The following is a 22271-nucleotide window of genomic DNA, read 5'->3' as shown; positions in this document are numbered from 1 at the left end:
TGAAATAAGATTTGACTAATCTTACCAAATAAACTACTCCCCTCGTTTTTTATACATTACACTTCTCTTTTTCGACTTATAAAGAGTTAGATTTAGGTTGATTTAATTGATATTTAACAATACAAATTTTCTCTTAACACAGTATATAAAATTTACAGACAATACCAGAGTCGTGATCTTTAGAATAATACAATAAAAAATAGAAGAAAAAATGAAGTATTCTTTCACGATTTCCCCTGTTTTCGCGTGAAAATTTAAACTTACATTCTTCACAAATAATAGTTTATAGTAAATGCTCTGGACTATAATAAATCGATAGAAGAGAAAATAAATGGCAAGTCTTTTATAAAAATAGTGGGATTTGGAATGAATCAAACAATAACATACATCAAATAAAATCGATAGTCTCTAGTGATAGATATTTTACAACCATATTGATAATGTTAAAATGAAATCTCATCTATATATATTATATATTATGAAGTAGATATGGCTATACACATTCAACAAAAAAAAAAACGAATAAAACGAGTAAAAAATTACTTACGATAGGTTCATCCATAAAAGATTGACTTCTAATCCCCGTAGTTTGTTGACTAGATATTTGATGATGAGGAAGAGCTACTTCGTTCAAGTTTGGAACGGATAAACTTAATTGATTCTCCAAATTTCTGAATTCTTCTGGAGTCTTATTACCTCTAATGGTTGTTCTCGAGAGTGGATCCGTGGCCAAAACTGCATGTTCGGGTACTTTATCCAGTTTATTATCTCCCCACTGATTCCATTTCATTCTTCCTGGTGAAATTGGAGGAGATTCGTGGGGAACGGGCATGTCTCCTCCGTTCGATGTGTTTGTTTGTGCAGCTGTTTGTCTGTGATAGAAAGACAAAACTGCTTGTTTCTGAATGGCTTTTAATTCCGGATCGGATATGCGATGTCTCTTTTCCGGATCCAAATATTGATACTTCTGATGCTTCGTTTCGCATTCATTTTCGTGTTTCAATCTATTGATGTCGCAAGATCGCTCGGAAACTTTTAGTTTGCTGATGTTATCTGGAGTGGAATAGTAATTAGAGTCGCATCCGTTTCTAGAAAATCCTGGGAAGGAAGTGGAAAAGTTCTTTCTGTCGTCGTTTTTGTTACTTCTTACGGGTGATAGGTAATAAAGTACACTTTCGGAATCGTGCCTCTGAGCGGGCTCCACTCGTGAACTGTGAACGATCTGTGATGTGCTGCTATCGCATGACTGAGGAGATAATCTGTCTGGAAGAGTAGATCGGCCGCTATCAAAAATGGATGATTTATTGGAACAACTAAGATCGCTGCAAGAACCGTGCCATTTTAATGTTTCCTGGCTGCTGTTACTGCCGTCCACGCTCTCGTTTCCCGTTTCGCTGGGTGTTTCCAATTCTACTTGAGGTGACCAGTTAGAAGGCATTACTTCACTCTCCAGTCTCAATCTATCCAGAAGAGGGGTGCAACTATCGGGTCCATTATTCCAGTAACACGATTGATTGTTTTCCGGGTGTTTACGAGTTCTATCGTGAACGGTTGGTCTTGGCACATCACGTTCCGGAGGAGAATGGATATTGTAATCACGAGAAACAGTTAATGTCTGGCGTGGGTAATATGATCTACACAAGCTATCCAAATCTATGGGATCAGAGTGTAGAGCCTCTTTCAGGGAATTTTCTAAATTACCTACTTCGTGTTTTTGTTGTCGATTGCCGTTTTCCAGAACCGATCTTTCCAATACGGGCTGTAATTGATTTGGAGATATCTTATAACATTTTTTAGGTCGACAGTAAGCTATCCTTTCCTTGGGATAATTAGTTTGTTCCGTCCAAGAATTAGAACGGTGACTCGTAGCAGCTGGAGATGATTTTGAAGACGATAATGCGGAATTGGAAGAATCCGACTCGGATGTGGGAACAGCTGGCCAAGACGGATACTTTTCGTGCGTTTGGGGTTGGTGTCGGATGTACTTGAGACTGGATGAATTTCGAACTGGTGGAGGTGGAGGTGATATTTGCTTTTCTTCGTCTTTCTGATACTTACAATGGATACCGGGAGACACTTTCTTTGTTATTTTTTCCGTCTCGTGCCGTATGTTTACGTCACATTTGTTATTTATTAACTTTCGGTTATGGGCAAACTCCTCGGTGTGCTGCTCTCTTCTTTCCCAGTATGGCCGACCTTGAATTACTGGAGCAAAATCTAGCCCGCTCTTGGTGGCCAGCGTTTCGTAAACCGAACCCTTTTTGAATTTTCTTGTCACCATGTCTCCGACTTGATCGAGGTCAGGAACCGAACGAGCAGGATATACGAGTTGATCTTCTTCTAAAGTTGTGCAATTGGACCAACAGCTGGTTAACGATTCGGTACTACTATAATGTGAAAACGGATGATACGGAAAATCCGGAAAAGGCGATCTCACATTACAAGGCCTGATTTTATACGAATCACGACCATAACTTTGGCTTCGGCTTACGTAACGATTTTCTTTTCGGTGATATTTCCTAAAAAAGACAGAAGAAAAATAACGTTGCATAAATATCGGGAATTAAATATTTTTAAAAAAAAATTAAATTTATTACATTTATAAACATGAAAAGTGTATTACGTATTGGTCTTTAAATTTATATAAACAAACATTTTACACAACGAATAGGACTGTATTTAATGGAGTAAAATGTGTATAATTCATTTGATATTTGTTTTAATTACTGATTAAGATCATTTCGCTTTACAAAACACCTTTGATAAGAATTTAATTGAGTCAATACTTCTTCAAAGATAACGAAAAAAACAAAAAAAAACTTGTTTGTAAACGCGTAACTCTCCCTGTGAAACACTTATAAATACTCACATATTCTTTATTATCCTGTAAATAATTTAAAGACATAATGAACGATAAGAAAACCAGTATAGCACGCTCGAGACTAAAAAAAACTTGGTTTTTTTTTCCTCTTTTTTTACCTTTACACGTCAGCAACAATTACGAAAAATATGGCAACCGTAATGTGTGTTAAGTGAACTATCAAGTAATAGAATAAAACATGAACGTAATTTGATTAGTTTTCGTAATTACAATACTTCTTTTCTCTTTGAAGCGAAACGGTTTTTAAACCCATACACAAATGAAGAAAATTTTTTAATAATTAAATAATTTCATTAACACCTTATTTCCAACTCCTAATGAAGGATTGCTTTAGAATATCGAATACCTGAGATTTTAAAATTTCTTTGTTTGCCTCTAAGGTATAATAACAAGATTTAAAAATGACGATGATCAATATTCTAAACAATGAAAAGTTAATGGATAAAAGTATATAAAAATCAGCTAATTTTTCTACCATAATAAGATCAAAAGTGTTAAAATTTTAATACAAATCTTTTTAACTATAAATGACTCTTGATAATAAAAAAAAATTCTATCCAATTCAACATTCTTCTATTAAAAAAAGAAAAAGAAAGGAAAAAAATCCGAAGCTGTGTTATATTTTATAATACATCCATCAAAAGGTTCCGAAAATAATTTTAGCAATTTTAAAATTGTTCTTGTAGCAATAAGAAATTTCATCTGGCATACGTCATTCTCGTATTAAAAGTTTTTTCTTTTTTTTTTTTTTCAATTTTACTCCGAACAATTGTTTCATTTGTTAAAGACGTAATGACCAATTTTTTTTTTCTCTAGAATATCGAAAGGTGTATTCATCATTTCATCTCCCTCCGGCAATGAAGTACAACGAAATCCAAAAGGTAATCTCCTTCTAATGCCGTCTTGTATTATCGCCAAATATGATTAGATGTAAAGCCTTTCTTTCTATCATTCTTCCACTTCTTATTTTTTTTTTCTCATTAGATTGTCTGCTTAATATTTTTTTATGTAATTATTGGTTTGATTACTCTCTCTCTTTCTCTCTGTCCATCTAGTTTAAACAAGTACTAATTACGATGCGTGATGCTCGGGGCTAAACTGATATTGTCTTATGTTGGGAAGATTGTCGTCGTTTTTCCTTGTTTTCTTAATCTTATTTCTGTCTGTCATATTGATAAATATTTCTCACGACTTGTAAACTTCTTCGATGAGTGATGAATTATGTTTAAATCGAGATACGCTCGTTTGAACCGAACGAAACGGCAATTTATCGCTCGATGATGCAAACATGAATTAAAATATAATGAGTAACATTAAGATTTTTTGTTCCGAAGAATAATTTTAAATTCTAATTAAAGACTAAATTTGTGTCACTTTTCATAAGCTATTTCTCATTTCGTGTTGCACTTGTTTTTTATTATTATTTTTTCTTTTTCCCCTCCCCTTTTACTTGTCCATAAATCATTTTCGGCAATCATTTAAATAATAACGCAAATTGCTCGTTGAATTTTAATTAATTAAAAAGCTATTTAGAAATGTTAAAGTAGCCTTTGAAATTCTCTAAATAATCGTCGAAACTTTCTAAACCATTGATCTATGTATCGTGATATAAATTAAACAATAAATAGTAGAATTTATGTTGCAAATTATAACGAGTGACAAGTTTGTAAATGGCATCGTCCATTAAGAGTAAACTATCGTCAGTTACTCTTCCTACAATATAAACGATCAAAGCTAAAGAGAATAACGCGCAACGACATATCCAGTCGTAACATTCGACCAATTTATTGATAGTTTATAATGTTTTCAACTACGAATAACAAAATGTAATTAGAATTCATTGAAAAGTAAGAAATTTTTTAAACGATAATTTTCTTATTTTACATAATTCGATGTAAGAAAATTGAAATTAAATTTAAGAAAATAATTATTACGATACACAAGCGAAATTATTTCAGTTTTAATATAAAAAAACAGATATTTTAAATGAAAATTGATTTTAAAATACAATACATCATTACATGCAATAAAAGCAACCTTATAAATTTGCGAATATTCAGTATAACAGCAATATACATACTGTTGTTATACTGTTATACATATTTACTTTGTATAGAAATCAAATAACTACGTAATATAAATAGAAAATTAACGTAATTTTCTTTATATTTGTACAAAAGTTAACAAGAAAAGTGTAAATTTTGTATAACATTTAATTTTTTTTACTATGATTTCAAACAGTACATACATTAGCCCAGAAATTCATCATTTATTCTATAGTAAACAAGACATATTATTATGAAAGTTGTAATAATGAAAATCATAAATGTGGGATAATCTCTATTCGTTTACATTTAAAGAAAAAAAAATCTAATTATTAAATTACAAGCTTAAAAATTCAAAAAAAAAAAACCTTTAAAATACATGATATTACAAAGAATAAATATATATATAAAAAAAATGTTTTTATGATGGAGAAAAATGGCATTGACACGTTGTTTTATATATTTAGAAATTTGACGCTAGCTTCGAATTTAAATTATATCAGGAATAAATTTATTCGGTGCTAGAAAACAATTATTTTATCAATTAGGAATATATTATAGCAATCGAGAGACAATTTAGAATTTTAAAACGTATGAAGTACAAATTTTAATTTTAAAGAAATTGTAGAGAAGTTAAATTATTTCAGTATTAAAGTATCCACTTTATGTGAACTTTTTTCAATTTTTCAATTGAAAAAGTTTATTTTAAAACGAGTTCAAGTTACAATTCTTCCTCCAACATTTGCAATCATAAAATTTTGTTTTGATCATACAAACTACAAGAGCTCTCGTTTCAGAGATGAAGAGTAAGAAAAATGCATTTTCATATTTTATTTTATATATATATACTCGGGACTATTCAAACAATCTTGAATAGAGATGAATTATTATAATNGTTTTTTTTTTATGCGAGACGAAACACACTTAATATCTCCACAAGGCAATTCGAATTGCAGAAATATATTCTAACAGAACAAATGCCTATTCACCATTATCGATCTAACCTTCTTTATCTTAAACAAAGATTTGAGAAGTATCGGCTGTTTCGTGACACGTAATCTAATTTCCAGCAATAAAGCATTATGGACAAATTCTTAGATAAAACAGAACATGTAATCTAACAATAACTCTGAATAAGACATTAGATTTGTCTTCAGTTAAAAGGTGATATATCTGATATACATACACATTACAACATTTTCAAATTTATGTATATAGTATTATTATTATTATTGAAAAAGAAAGAATAAATACAATATTCTTAACTATTTGTTCTTATTCTTTTTTTTCAATCTTAATAATCGATATCATCAAATTTATGAGAAATTTATAAATCAAAATTTTCAAACTTATGAAATTGTTTATTGTTTAATTGTTAAGCAAATAATTACAGGCTTTAAACGTAGTTTTAAAAATAAGTTATCCGAGTGAATAAAACCACTGAACACTGGTAATTAATTGGAAGTGAATTCGCTCCTCGCCACCGGGATGGCCATAGAGCTTTCCATGTTTTTTCCATGTATCTAGCACAGTTTCAGTTTTCCTCATAGAAAGTCTTCTCGGAAGTTATCCCCCTTGACAGATCGTCATGTGTTGCGTTACCATTTATCATCAATCCAACCCCAAATAAGTTACAATGTGTATTTTACAGCCAATATTATCGATCTTTTCTGTATGAGGGTCACGAATGAACTTCGTGGTTATCAGGCAGCCCTGATTCGTCTTTCTTACACAGTTTCGGCTTTAAGTTTGCCGAATATCAACGTATTCCATAACTGCCAGTAGATTAAATACTAAAATAATATGCGCTACCTATTAACGTATAGTATATAGGCCTACTCATCCTTTTACTGGTCAAGTTTAGATTGAATGTTCTTCAGAAATATCAGCTTAATTAGAGTTGTATAACAGCATAAGGAGAAAAGAAGAAAACAAAATTACGTTGCAAAAGTCTCAGGGGCCTCATGCATCCCGAGGGCCGGGTGTTGTTTATCATTAATCTATAGGGAAGACAAACGTTGTAGCAAAGAAACTACTAAATTTGCAAGTTTACCACAAAGAATAACTTTGTGAAACTTGATAAGCAGTTTTAATGATGCCATTTAATTTGTTAAGCGGAAGAAAAGTTTATGCTTAATTTTATCATAGTTGCTTTTTGACTTTCTTCTCCCTTATATTTTTTTAATATATACCTTTTTTTTAATACATACCTTTTTTTTAATGAAAAATAAAATATAATCTCTACCAGATTCTGTTACAGCTATGGAATAATTAGTATAATTTTTCCCGCAAATAGATTATTTAAATAGGATTTTTTTTCCAAAATCGTGAAAAGAAGAGAAAAACTAACCCAATTTAGATATTATTAATTATTTTTTACGCTTACAGAAACAAGATAACTTATGAAGTTGAATAACCTGAAAGTACATGAAAAGTTGTTGGCAACAAACTCTGTCAATTTAAAAACAGGTTGTTGAAAATTTCTCTAATCTATCTTCTCCTAATTAATTTGAACTTTGAAAAGAGATGAAGTTGCAGATAGAAACTCTAATCTTACTCAAACAATAACCGGGGATCTGAAACAAAAATTATCCAGTTTGTACTACGTCGAGAGATATAATTACTTGACGTGTAACTATATCAAGTCGACTAAATTGATCGATATTTTGTTAATCCGAATTATGTAACGTATTTATCATACTTATAAATTGTTGAGTTTAATTAACCGTTGACATAAAGACGAAGAAAATTAAATAAGAAAGCGTTAGATAAACACGAGATAAAATTTTTAAAATTGATTTTTATATAAAATTGATAATACAGCAATTGTCGTAGTGAATTAATAAGAGGAATCAAATGTGATTAAAATTTCAGTTCATTACCAAAATAAAGATGTTTGTGTTGTGTGTGAACGCCCATTTCCAGCTAACGACCAGTGGTTTTGCAGTATTATTCTCCTCTACAGAATGGAGATAGTTTAATTTATTCTGGAAGATATTAAAGAATAATAAGCTAAAAACACGATTAAAAACTTATTTAACTTTCTTTAATGGATATTATAATTATCTTTTGTATTTCTTTTTTAGAAAGACATGGCGCAATTTGAATATTAAAAATCCTCTATAATGGATAAAACGTGTTAATTTTTTAAATTAAGCTTTATATAATGCAAAATTTTAATACTGGGCGTCGAGATGTAATATGTCGAATCACCATAATTTATTAGCTTATCCTTTTAAAGTGAAGTTTTTGTGAAAGGATGTCGCCCGAAATGAAAAATGTTGAGAAAAATAAGAGGTTTTGTCATCTGGATATCGTCCAGATCATTTCTCGTATGCTAAAATCAATATCAGATAACAACCGGTTACATAAATCCCATACAACTATTCAATGACGTCCACTTCTAGCATGGAATCTTTCTGACATTCGGTTTGGCTACGTCGGCCGGAATACGGCATCCTTTATCATCATCAGATTACATGTTGATCTAGACTAATGGATGCACTCCAGAGATATATAACTTATATTCAGAATTGGTATCATTAATCAGAATTATAGCTATTGAATAAACTTGATTTGATTCCTCGAGTCATTAATGGATGCTTTTGTTTGAAAATAATAGCAAAATTTGAGGAATAACTTTGTATTAAATTACCATCATTAAATTATAACATTTAAAATTTCGATTATAATTATAGATCCACGTAATAAATATCGATCGATTACTATAGATTTAAGTTCTAAGTATTCGAGATATAACTAAGTACGGATATGGATTACTAGGATAAGAAAAGAACAAGAATTTAATGAGAGGTTTGTCGTATTTGCCATTAGTATGGAAGAGATAAGGAAAAAATACCTTGACTTATTAGAGGGATTATACCAATCTAAGAGGCTTCTATCCCTCTATTTCTCCAATCAGACAAAGCCTGAAAGAGGATTATCCAACCATAACGAACTTGAATCTATAGAAGGTTTGTAGTTTACAACATGATGTAGAATGAAAACCTTCTACACACAAATGTAAAGCTAAGGATAGGACTTGCTTCTATTCATCATCTGGATTAATTTCTAAGATATATTATTTAATCTTATCCTAAATCTAATATCGAACTACAAGAAACCTTTTATGCTTGCTTTTAGCAATATCAATTTTTAAAAAATGCTTTTCTTAGAATATAAATTTAATTTATGATAAAATAGATTAAATTCGCAATTTTTTTTCTTTCAAATCTCTACCTTATTAAAGTTTATGCTTAAATAACAAAGATAACAATTTGAAATAATTTTGAGAAACATTATAAATTACATTTATTCGCAGTTATTTTTACTGGTTATAATAAATAAATAAATTTAAAACATTTACTAAGGAATAGAGGTATTTAAAAATTTATGCACAATTTATATTTTTAATATACGAGGAACCTATTAAAATAAATGTAATTTTCCAGCATCGATTTTAAAATCTATTCATTTAAAGCTGTTAATATTTGCATAATAAATCTTCGTTATCTTTTATATAGGTTACATACACAAAACGAAACTCGGCTCAAAATATTGATCACATTTTACGGCTTCGTTTACTCCATATTGAATAAATCCATTCCCTTTTTTTATCATATTAAAAATTCATAGAAAGTTTCGAGGATGATAAATTTGGTTTTAAAAATATCGACACGAATAAAATTTAATTTAAACGTTCCTCTTTAAAAGAATGGAAATTACGTATGAATATGACAAAAAAATTTTCTATGTAAATAATGATTTTTTGAGGAAAATCCATCATCTGTCTTTTGAAATGACCCTTTTCATAATAAAATAACCAGTTATTTTTGCTATGTTGCTCTCATATTTCTTATCCTATCACACCAGAAGTTAAATTGGAAAGGCTGCATATTCAACTAGCTCTGGGAAGATATATATAAAAAGACCTCTCCATTCCTCCTTATTATTGGAACGATTTCGACTTTTCTGTTTCTCTTCTGTATCGACTGGGGATTATAGTTCTATAAAACCTTCCTCACTTCGATCTGTCACGTGAGGTGTATCTGTAGACCGGATGCGGAGTTCACTAGAAGGAAATTACTTCCGGTATAAAACTTCGACTGGCTATTGACGGACGGAAAAATATCACTTCCTGAGTCATCTCTACCGATATGACGCGGGGTTTAACCCAACTCTGGGATCAAGGTGAAATACGACATTGTGATATGAGGTGTGATGGAGGGAAGAGAGAGAGAGGAGAGAGTAGCCGTTTCGCTCTACTTCGATCAACGCTTGTTTTTCTTCCACATACTTTATCGAGTTGGCACTTATATTTATCTCCAGAATATTTTCATTTAAATATTCATAACGACCTTTTCATATATTTGTTTACATCAAACTCTATAACCCAATATAAACTTTGACGATTTAATATCGACATATTTGTGTTTACAGTCAAGAAACACGTTGGTTATTAAGTCGGTGGCTAAACTCCATACTTCCTTTTATTAGACAATTATCCGGAGCATTGTTATCCGAAATTTCAAACCCTCGACCGCTTTGGATGCTTTAAACATAGCATTAATGGAGAACAATAAAGGATGAACTTGGTCCTAACAACTTGTATGAATTAGGCTACTTCTAAATATCCCGTATTGTTAAATCGGAAGTTATTGAATCTTCATGAATTGTTAATTATTATGTATTGTAACCCACTTTTCCGTAATTAATGCACTGTGCTGGCGTTTAATAATCATCGGGTTTTGTAATTAAAGGCCTATTATAATTCCTTCTAAGTTACGGTAAAATGCGTTTTCTGTATCAAAACTCTGTCAGGCAAAATTCATAATATACATTATTTTTAGTAGAATTTGTTTATATAATCATGAAATATAAAATTGAAATATAAAAAATTCGTTGAGAGACAATTTACTTCATTATTCACATTCATTATATTTCCTTTTGTTATAAACTACTGTCAGAGATTGATTTTCAAACTGATATTTGTATGTAATATATATAATAAGTTTATTTTTTAAAATCAAAATCTTGTAATTCTTTTTAAAAGTAGAAGAAACATAAAAGTCTTTATAAAGTTACAAAAATCTTTATTTTGAGGCGAAAAATGTCTCAAAATAAACGTCGACCTTAACCTTGTGACATTCTTATTCCTGTGGTGTTAAGGACAATTGGAAGAAACATAAAGGTCTTCACGTGTGTGAAATTATTCATATTAAATTCATTCATATATATATACACTTTAATATTTACTTAAGCTTTTCCTATTTTGTGACATTTCGATTAATAAAGCCTTGACTATGGCTTCAGTTTTGACAATAAGCCAGTTAACAATGTATCCATTAGAGTACTTAGAAAATGAAAAAGAGACAAAAAAAATTGAAAGATATATGTAGTGGTGAATTAAGACCTTCCGAAATCCCTAGACGCAAAAGATTAGGGGGCATCTATATAATTTTACGCCATCTTAAACTAATAATGTCCAATTGTAGTTATAAAACTATTTTTAAATTATGGTATACAATTGCAACGGCAAAATTGTTTTATTTTTTCCAACTTCGGAGCCCCTTGACTTGTTCCTCAAGTATCTAGTGAGTAATCCAGCAATGGATATTTGAAAGCTCAAAATCATGAATTGGAAATTTTTAAAAACGCCTTTTATACTCTATCGGTATTTATTATTAGAAATTATAATCAATAAAACTGATTAAATTATATTAAACAGCCTATTCTAAATTACTTATTACAGGAAGCAATGAAATAATAAATAAAAAATTTAAGTTTTCTTTCTTACTTTATTTAAACTTTATAAAATATAAAATACACTTAATGTATACAGAATAAAATTTAAAAAAATTTTTCCCTTCTTTTTATTGGTCTTCTCTATCGGTCTACTTTTTACCTTTTATGTAAAACCTTCAAATGTTAGTTCAATAGAAAAAGTTTCGATCGGTTGACTCGAGACGTGTAAAGAGGATGTGAAATATATAACAGTATATGTAACAGGCCAACAGTAAGGATGGCCTAGAATTAAAATTTTATCGAAAATTTATGAAAAGAACTTTTTAATCTAAACAAACAAATCGCAAACTTTTAATTTTCGTATCACTTGGACGTACTGTACAGTACAGTTTCAGAGCTTGCATTCGTTAGCATTGCATTTGGTCGTCGAAATTGGTTAAAGTTTCTTTCCGTCATTAATCATTTAGTCAATGAAATTGGTTAAATTATGAATGACAAATCGAGTAGCCAAGCGGAAATCCAAATTCGATTAAAAATTCAAATTTGCAATTCAAAATGGCACAAAAGATTCGTATGATTTTCGTCAAGTTGTTAATGTACGAAATATATTCTACTGGAATCTTTCGGTTTTATAGAAACCGAAAGATTCGAGCAGAATATATTTCGCCTAGTAATTCTACAGAATATATTACAGTCCTGTAGTTTATAGCTAAGATTTACGTAATATTTTTAAACATATTGAATTATTTTTATATACGGGAATTAAGACTTTTAATTATATATTTAACTATAAAACTAAATTAAACGTTTACGTTAGAGCATTTAATTTAAACATAAATTTAATATAATTAAATCTTTATGTAATATTTTAAATTAAATTGTCCTGTCTTAATATATGCTTAAAATCTTCCATGTAATTTAATAGGAAAGTATAGAATAGCAACAGGAGTTAATGAGACTGCATAATTGTTTATAAACTAGTTCTATACCATACAATGATTCAAGATACCTATATTCTATATCAGGGTTTCATAATGAGGTCGATGTAGACCTCTTGGGGGTCAATGGAACTTAAGGGATCAATTGGAGTAGATGGAAAAATCAGATACTCATTGTACGTTTTCGAGAACTTCAGATAATTTTCAAATAAGAATAACAACAATCAAATGGGAAATTCTTTAACTGATTCAATAATTTACTTGATATATTATGAAAATCTTGGAAAATAAGAAAGATGTTAAGGGGAAGTCTATTGAAAAAGAATATCTTCTATATAGGAGTCAATACAAGAAAAGAATTGGGAATCCTTATTCTATATCTTACAAGATTCTTTGAATCTATATTCCATATCTTACAAGGATCCTCTGTAGCAGAGTAATTAACCACTCTGCTACAGAGGAGGTATGTGGACAGATTTGGTTTTAGTCTTTTCTTGCATTCGTTGTCAACTTTAACTGCCAATATTTCGAAAAATAAGGGAAACTGAGATAAACAAGGGCATTTCTGGAATGATTTGATTTCATACTACAAGCCCTTTCCTCGTTATAATGAAGAATGTAAAAAAATTATACATCCTAAATCATAAATTCAAACACAGATATAGGCCTACAGTATCTATACACGTACAGTACCTACACTAATTAAAATTCTATTTCATTTGTACAGTACAGAAACAAAATATAAAATACTTTTTTAATATTTAATAGAATTGTTTTAATTAAATAAAAAAAAATAAAGTTCTTTTAAATATTTAATTTTTATCGCAAAATTTTATTTAAACTTATCTCTATAATTAAAAAATAATAATAATAAATTCTACAGTCAACTTAGTTGCTTAAAAGTGTAATTCTGTGTCTATTTTATTTGTTTATAATTACATATCTGGAGGCGAAAACTGTACAGAAATGTAATTTATCAAATAATAAGCCAGAAAATATTTTATTTTTCCGTTTCTCGTTAATGATTCAGTTTTAAAAATTTAGACTGAAGAAATTACCAATTTTTCGAATATTAATTATCTTAATTAATAAAAAGAAAACTGAAATATTAGATTATAAAAGTTATATATATAACATAAAATAGCATCTATCTATATAACTTGAGATGTTTTTATATGTCTCATTTAGTAAATGTCTCTATTGCTTTTCCATTTAATTAAATCTCTTCAAAAATAATCTTAATAATGGTACCTTATTATATTTCTTTAAATTATGAAACCATTAAGTAATTGAAAGCATAAACAAGAACGGAGAAAACAATATTCAAAAATTTATTTTAATAATACAAAGAATCAAATTTAATCTTAAAAATTATTCTTAAAAAATCAAAAATAAAATAACTAGAATTATTGAAATTGTTACTATTAGGCTATTTAGATTGATAAATCATCTACAATTATATAATAAATTGATTTCAGTCTATATTATTCCTTCAGAATTTTTTTTATATTGAAAAGAATTTTCAAAGTTCTTGTAGTAATATTAATGTTAGAATGTTGAAACATTAATTAGCATTATTAATATTGTCTCACATAAGTTATTGCCTCTAACATTACAAGAAAATTTAAAAACTGTTCACGACGTTAGAGTATTTTCTTCAACACTTCTTTTATATATATTGATCAATCTGTACTAAAATTTAGTGTACTTCAACCTTACGATATTACAAAGAATAAATATATATATAAAAAAAATGTTTTTATGATGGAGAAAAATGGCATTGACACGTTGTTTTATATATTTAGAAATTTGACGCTAGCTTCGAATTTAAATTATATCAGGAATAAATTTATTCGGTGCTAGAAAACAATTATTTTATCAATTAGGAATATATTATAGCAATCGAGAGACAATTTAGAATTTTAAAACGTATGAAGTACAAATTTTAATTTTAAAGAAATTGTAGAGAAGTTAAATTATTTCAGTATTAAAGTATCCACTTTATGTGAACTTTTTTCAATTTTTCAATTGAAAAAGTTTATTTTAAAACGAGTTCAAGTTACAATTCTTCCTCCAACATTTGCAATCATAAAATTTTGTTTTGATCATACAAACTACAAGAGCTCTCGTTTCAGAGATGAAGAGTAAGAAAAATGCATTTTCATATTTTATTTTATATATATATACTCGGGACTATTCAAACAATCTTGAATAGAGATGAATTATTATAATTAATAAGTTTCTGTGATAAATTCGCTTATCGATTTGAACTTTTCCAAATGACTTAATAAGGAAAAAAATTGAGATAATTTTGTAACAAAGAAGAAAATTATTTAAAGATATATTAAAATTTAATTATCAAATTTCAAAATTTAAATAATTCATGCGATAATTTTATACAAATTAGATTTTATACTTACAGATCTATGTCATATATAATTCAAAATCTCTGCTTTATACACAAATGTGAATTTGTATATACATTAATAAATTATTTATTTAAATTTATAAATCTCTCTCTTATGCCACTAAACAATAGAGTTAAATCTCTTCGATATTTAGAAGAATAAAAATAATTTTTTTTTATCCATTTTGAATTCCATCTTTGATACACAGAATGTGTTTTACTTCTAAACACGTTCCTGTTTCATATAGAAATTTATTCTGAGTGATTTTCAACAGCTTAACCAAAAATATTTAATTTAATAAATTTTTTTTCTCCTTTTCGGAATTTTAAATTAGTATCAGAGAAATATTTTCTGTTAGACTGTTTGCCATTATGACACGAAGGTGCCATGCACACATTGCCTCTTAAGATACAGTTACGTCACTCGCTACATTGAAGGATGTTTTCTTTCCTCTCTTCGACATAAACTGTCTTCTTATTGAGGTTAATTATCTTGTTTACCGGCATACAACACAAAAAAATTCATTTAAATTTCTCACTTTCATTAAATTTAAAAATGGAATATAATTATTTGCATATTATAATTGATATATTTCTCTTCTAAATTAAGACGAAAGTAAGGGATATTAGAAGTATTCAGGATGATTGACGAACTTATTTCTATTTGGTTAAATCAGCATAATGTTATACAGTATTTACTTCGAATTAATAAGACTTGATAAAATTTAACGAAATTTAAAGACTTTACGAACATTTCTTCCTTTATAATAAAATTTATTTTAAAATAGAATAATAATTAAACTAAAAAATATTTTTTTACAGTCCAAATATAACGACTTGCATAATTGTTCAGTCAAATACTCTATGTAGAAATATAAATACTGTATAAACAGAGAAATATTCAGAATTAAATAAACATAATTAAGTTCCTGTTTATAAAATTTTATATATATTAAAGATGTAATTCTATTAGAATTATAAGAAAAAACACAAAAAGATTCGCAACTTGAAATTTATTTATTCTTAAACAGAAAATAAATACGATTGCAGAAAGATTCTTTCAAAGAGTTTAGCCCATTAAAATCAGTCATAAAAATTGCCAAGCCATAAAAATTACATTTAAAACTCTGATTCCGTAAAGTAAATTGTTTCGATCATTCGAATTTAATCAAAATAAAGGAAAATATCAAAGAAATTTTAATACTTTTCCAATGGTAAATTTACACGGTATCCAGAATGTTTCCTAAAAAATTTAATTTGGCATCCGGTAATGGGAAAAAATAATGAAATAATGTCACCCTCGAAAGAGGTTGTTTAGGACGAGACCAAACGGTTTTATCAACTTTAGGAAAATATTGTTCGTGCTTAATCCCTTCCATATCGACTTAAGCAAAATGTGAGGACGACGTTAATCTCTTTTGTGAAGATCGTTAATATTTCATGGCATTGCAAATTGCACGCTCTCGATAATGGAGAGTTTTGGAAAACAAATCCTTTATAGAAATCATCGGCATAAATATGGAGATGACAGACACCTCTTTATTCGCGTTTTTCCTATTTAGTATGGGAAGCCGACGTAAACATGCCGTGAATTAACAAGAAGTAAATACGAAAAAAAATCCTAAAACGTGTTCTATAAAGCATGATTGAGATTTTTTCCTTTGTATATTTTAGCTGGAAACTTTAAGAGTGAGTGTATATATTAAATTAATATAGTTTATATCCGGTATGTGGCAGCAGGAACGAAATATAAAAATATCTTAACCGTTGAAGGTGGATTTTTTTAGTGATAATGACAGCTGGTGACAGAATGAGTAATCATTAGTCTTATATAGAGCAATGAGTCGATTACCAGCGCAGGAAATTTACCTGAAATCCAACCACATTCCTCCTCTTAAATGGAAAAAAAATTTACACTAAAATGCCTAATTTTTAAACAAATTTTTTCCCCTTCTAAAATAATTACTTAAAAAGATCTCCCTTTTTTGCATCAGAGAAGGTTACAATTTTTAATTATACTATTTTAGCAAGAAGACACTATTTGCAATTCAAATGAGCAATTATTGGATTATTTTTAAATTACCACTCACAATTAGTTAATCCATATGTTTAGTAGAAATATTTCTTATTCACGGTTTTTTCCTTTTGTCTTCAATTATCAATCGTAATTATAAATGAAGATTATTTTCGAAGAAATTCGTATTTAATATTACCAAATTTAAAATGAACGTTGGGTTGCAACGTCGTTTCTCTCGCCTTTGTCAATTAATTATTGTTTCCGAATCTGTTCTCCATTTTGCTAGATTACAGAAGGATGCGACGTGCAAATAGAGAAAGACGACAGCAGCAGATGTCGTGATGGAACGATTTTTAATGTTCCCCATCCACGACTGTCAATAACTGTTGCTCCGTCCACTCTAAAAAAAAAAAGCACCACTTTCTTAATAAGTGAAATGTTTTATGATCAACTCCGTACCATCAACTAGCGGAGAAGTAATTTGTTTAATATCAAAAGTACTGCTCGAAAATAAACTTCTTTATATTCGCCATATCTATTTTTAATTTGAATTTTATTAATAATTCGAGCATTTTGACAATAATATATATATATATATATAATATTTAATTTTTACTTTTTAATAATCGTGAAAAGAAAATAGGAAGATGTAACAATCCTCAGGAGGTAAGAAAATTCGAAAAAAGGTGGATCGAAATAAAAAGTGATGGAATGGGAAAAAATTTCAATTTTCACGGAGTGAGAAATTAAATTTAGTACTTGTGAGACGTTCGTCAGTGAAGGAAAAAAAGAAAAAATAAATTTGATCTGTGACTTCTCATTTATCGGGTATTATTTAGTTCGGATGCTGAGATATCGAGTTACTACAGGGACATCATCATCTTGTCCTTTTTTTCCTATCTTCTTCCCCCTCTTTCTCTCTCTCTGGATAAAGAACTAGGCTTGCCTCTACTACCATTCTACTCTTAGTTCATGGGACTAAAATCAATTCGAAAAATTCTGATGATAATAAAGAAAGAAAGAGCAAATTCACTTGTTTGCTTCATTCTCCCGATATGGGATTTGTAAATCGATTATTACTATTGTTTGCTGTCACATTTTTTTTTTCTTTCAGAAATCGATGGCTCATTATAAAACTATACAAAAAAAAAAAAAAGCTTTTTTCCTAGCAAGATAAATGGAGGCGAATTGAAATTCAGATGCTAATTTTAAGATTAAGGTCGAGAGAAAACAATAAAGTGTGATAAAATTTGAATTGGAAAGCTATAAATAATTTCTAGGATCGTTACCGAAGACGTTGCGGGATTTTTTTTCTCCTATTAATAAAAATAAGTTATATATAAAATAATTTTCTTTCTAAATAAAATATCACAAAGTGGTTATTGTTTACAGTAATATACGAATAGAGTGGTTATTATTAACTGTTTGCACACAAAAACTATTCGTTCCTTTTTTAAAGTACAGCTTAATTAAATTTTATGAGAATTTTCTAATTATAAATAAGAATGTAAACAATAGTTAATGCCTAAATATTTTTTTAAATAAAAATTATTTAAAGTATATAAAATAACTTAAACTATAATTCACTGGTTTAAATTTGATTTATAATGTATTTAATATTTCAATACGTACGGATCTCTCCTACTGTAATGACGTTTAAACCCGAGTGAAATATATGAGAATATCCGAAACTAAGTGCAGCGTAATCATAAATAAAGACGGGAGACGATTTGATCATCATATATTGCGTTTTGGAGAAATAGAACGTCCCACGCAACTGAACTTGTAGATCAGAGCGATGGCCTCATCCGTCATTAAAGTGCAGATAAATCTATTCGGAAAGAATTGCTTGGTTTTGAGCAAATAACTACAAACCAAAGAAGATCCCCTGGGTGGTTGTGTTGAAGCTCGATAAGGCTATCTCTAGAGACATTTTATTGAGTGACGCTAGAGTGGATGCACGGAGATTAGCGTGAATCGCCCGCAACAGTGCGGAATTCCTTTCCCCCCTTTTCTTTAAGGGAAAGAAGAGGGGCGTCTACGTGCCGTGGACGCAAACATAAGATGAATTGTTCCGGATCAATTGTTACCGATGCGTTTTGTGTCTCGCTTGTGACGCCCTTTATGAAATGATTCACTTTCGATTGACATTCGAAGTGAAGACTCTGATTATACACAACACAAAGAATACGTTCGTTCGAATTTCCAATTAATAAAACCAGAAACGGATAGGCTTCTTTTTTTTATCGGAAGTTCCATTTTCGTTTCCCTTTCTTCCACTAAATAATTGATTATTCTCGACCGCAGTCATCGAACAATTTTTAGAACTCGAAGTTTTATATAAAGGAATGCAGTTGTCACGGAACATTAACCCACTCGATTTCGGAACGTGCTTTACGATAGTGTTTTCACTTCCGAAATGACAATAACGATACAGCCATTCGATGTACTGTACTTCCTAACTTTCTTTTATAAGATGTAATAACGTCTTGACAAAGAGATACGATTAATACCAATCATAAACTGTACAAGGAACGAGAAAACCGCAACAGAATTTTCCATTCTCGTATATTATTTCGTCTTTTACCGTTCAATAGAGGAGAAAATATCACTGCCAAATGTCTTCGAAGAAAATAAATCGTGAGATTATCTTAAAATATTTTTATATAGAAAATATTAATGCGCTCTTTCCAGAAACTTAAACTGGACTTCTATATACAAATGAAAGATGCCACGTAAGCTAATAATGTATTTGAATCCGAAAAAAAAAATATATATATATATATATAGACGGGACTAAAAATAATCCACAAAATGTACGTTATTGGATGGAATTTCAAGAAAGAACTCGGATGCGATTTTATGTATTTTTCAAATCCATTCATAAAGCAGTAAAAACGGTAGCTAAATCCCAATAAGAAGGACAAACACTCGTATATGGGAGAAATATGCAAATATGCGATTTTCTTGCGTCAAGAAAAGACATCAATATAAAAGGAGAGGAGTGCCGTTCGGAAGAAACAGGAAGTCATCTGCTTAAGTTATCGTCGATGTCATCAGTTCCCTCTCTTCCTGCATATTTCATCAGACAATAAAACCGCAACTTAATCCGTCAATGCTTAAATTCTCTTAAACCGATGTTAGATATTGTGCAGTAACCTTTAAAACAGCTTGAAGATAGCGAGAAGCTGAAAATACAGGAATCTCGGGATGTAGAAATAAAAAAAAAACAAGAAGGGCGCGTGACCAAAGAAAATAAGTGAGAAAGAAAATCGAGCGAGTTAAGAATCATGTCGAAAACCACACGGTCTAATAACCGACGAATCTAAGAAGATTACCAGAAAAATAGTTTCAAACCATTTGCTAGAAATAGTACGAAAAAGGAAAATCGAAAATTACTATACAGGTCAAAATTTGACAGTCTGTCCCGTAACCAGTTACAATTTCAGAAGACTCGATTGTGACGTAAATAATGGGGAACAATAGAAAGCCGGCAGAGCAGAACGTCAGAGACAATAGTGTGTTCCTTTCTTGACTCACTACTCAATTGTGTCTCGATAGAAGAACAGCGGGGGAGGGGAAAGCAGAGAAGGAGCGAGGGAATGGCCTCCGGCCACAATTCCGTCCTTGTCTGCTCACCTGTGACACCGCAAGCCAAAAAGGAAGAGCCGAAGATGCCGTTCTGGAAATGCGAAAAGTCACGTTCTAAAAAACAAACAAAAATGTTTCGTGAAAAGTTTGAAATTTTATTCCATGTATTTCCTACAGGAAAATATCTGCATACTAAAAGATCTCATACTGATTTGTCGATATTACGTGCAAAAAATCTCTCCCCTCCAACTCACCTACTTACGGTTTCGTGTGGACAAACAATCAATGTACTCATTTTTAAGATAATAATAATAATAATAATACGTAATTTTCAAAAAGTTTCGAAAACTAAATTAAATTATAAAGTTATATTTACAACAATTTAATATATAAAATTCATTTTGAAACACCGACGTTTAAATTTTGCTAAAAAGTAAAAAGAGTAAGTTAATATGGTGAAGTGTCTTTAAGCTTCGTAACAGCTATTTCCGCGGGAGAAAAAAAAGAGGGGAAAACATTATGTAAGATGGCCGAAAGAAGGCAATGACACGTCACGTGGTTGCCCGGCATATCCGATACACATTGTTAATTAGGAAAGAGATTAAGCGTTGTAATTAGGGTTTAATTAAACGTCAAGTCCAGGTTTACAAGTAACATACGCGTCGGGTTGTTAATGTTTCGTTTTGCCACGGAAGGGGTGCATCATCTGCAATCAACATCAGCAACCTATTCGAGTCTTGAATACAGAGTGACGAATATCTCTTTCGCATGATTAACAATCACAATTACACGGAAATTTCTCGATGGAGAAGAGAGAAAATCCTACAAAGTCGACAAAATCCTTGGCACAGAAATTTTTTCTAAATCTTTTCCAAGGAAATTAATTTTTTTTTTCTTCTTTTTCCTATCGCCCGCGATGGTACAATGGTTAATAACGTGAGGTCGTCGTCACTGGTACGGAAAATAACTTCTCTGGAATTAAAGATGTCTGCAGCTCGAATGGGCCGAAGATAACGAGAAATTTCTTAAAAGATGAAAATTTCCAAGGATGTTTTAAAGGTTAAGAGCTTATTTGTTCTTGGAAATTAAACGGTTGATTCGACTCGCATTTTTTTTCTCTCCTCCCCTTCCAAATTCAGACTCACGACGAAGCTTCACAAGCCCTAATAAGCTTTAATTTACGGTTCAAAACGCCTATAATATTATATAAAGATTCAAGCATCTAATTATCCTTAAGAATAATGATGAATTGGAGCTTACATCAAAAGAAAGTATGTATAACAGGCTTTTTAAAATGCATCTTAAACATCTGTTAATATTATAATTTATACATCTCGCTGGGATAATAACGGATACGAATCCTGCACTACATATTAAATGTTTTCTTGTGTAAATGCGTAAACAGGATCAACTTAATTTATATAAATCTAATTTACTTTAATATTTTAAATGGAGAAAATATAGGCCTATATATTTTTCATTATTACAACGTCGATGTGGGGTTAAAGGAAGATTCGATCACAGATTGGATGGAGTGTTGCACAATAATTCCATTATAAAACCTATTGCAATACGTTGTGTAAGAGTGTGTTACACAATAATTTATAAATTTAATCAACAAAAGGAGTATAAAAATGTTTATTAAATT

General features: G+C 29.9%; 1 protein-coding gene across 1 annotated transcript in view; it reads right to left on the bottom strand.

Moving 5' to 3' along the window:
• LOC111614164 (protein Shroom1-like) overlaps positions 1-4051 on the bottom strand; it is a 58032-nt gene extending 53981 nt beyond the window's left edge. The window contains exons 1-2 of the mRNA XM_023355546.1: positions 3957-4051; positions 548-2519 (exon numbers count right to left, since the gene is read on the bottom strand). Coding sequence (XP_023211314.1) covers positions 548-2519; positions 3957-4051 — 2067 coding nt within the window. The remainder of the gene's footprint in view (positions 1-547; positions 2520-3956) is intronic.
• Positions 4052-22271: the final 18220 nt, after the last annotated feature.

This window comes from Centruroides sculpturatus, unplaced genomic scaffold (assembly GCF_000671375.1).
Source record: "Centruroides sculpturatus isolate CEXI.00-Female unplaced genomic scaffold, Cexi_2.0 scaffold2, whole genome shotgun sequence".
Classification (NCBI taxonomy): Eukaryota; Metazoa; Arthropoda; class Arachnida; order Scorpiones; family Buthidae; genus Centruroides; species Centruroides sculpturatus.
Note: the sequence above shows the minus strand (reverse complement) of the source record. Positions and strands in the feature narration are given on the sequence as shown.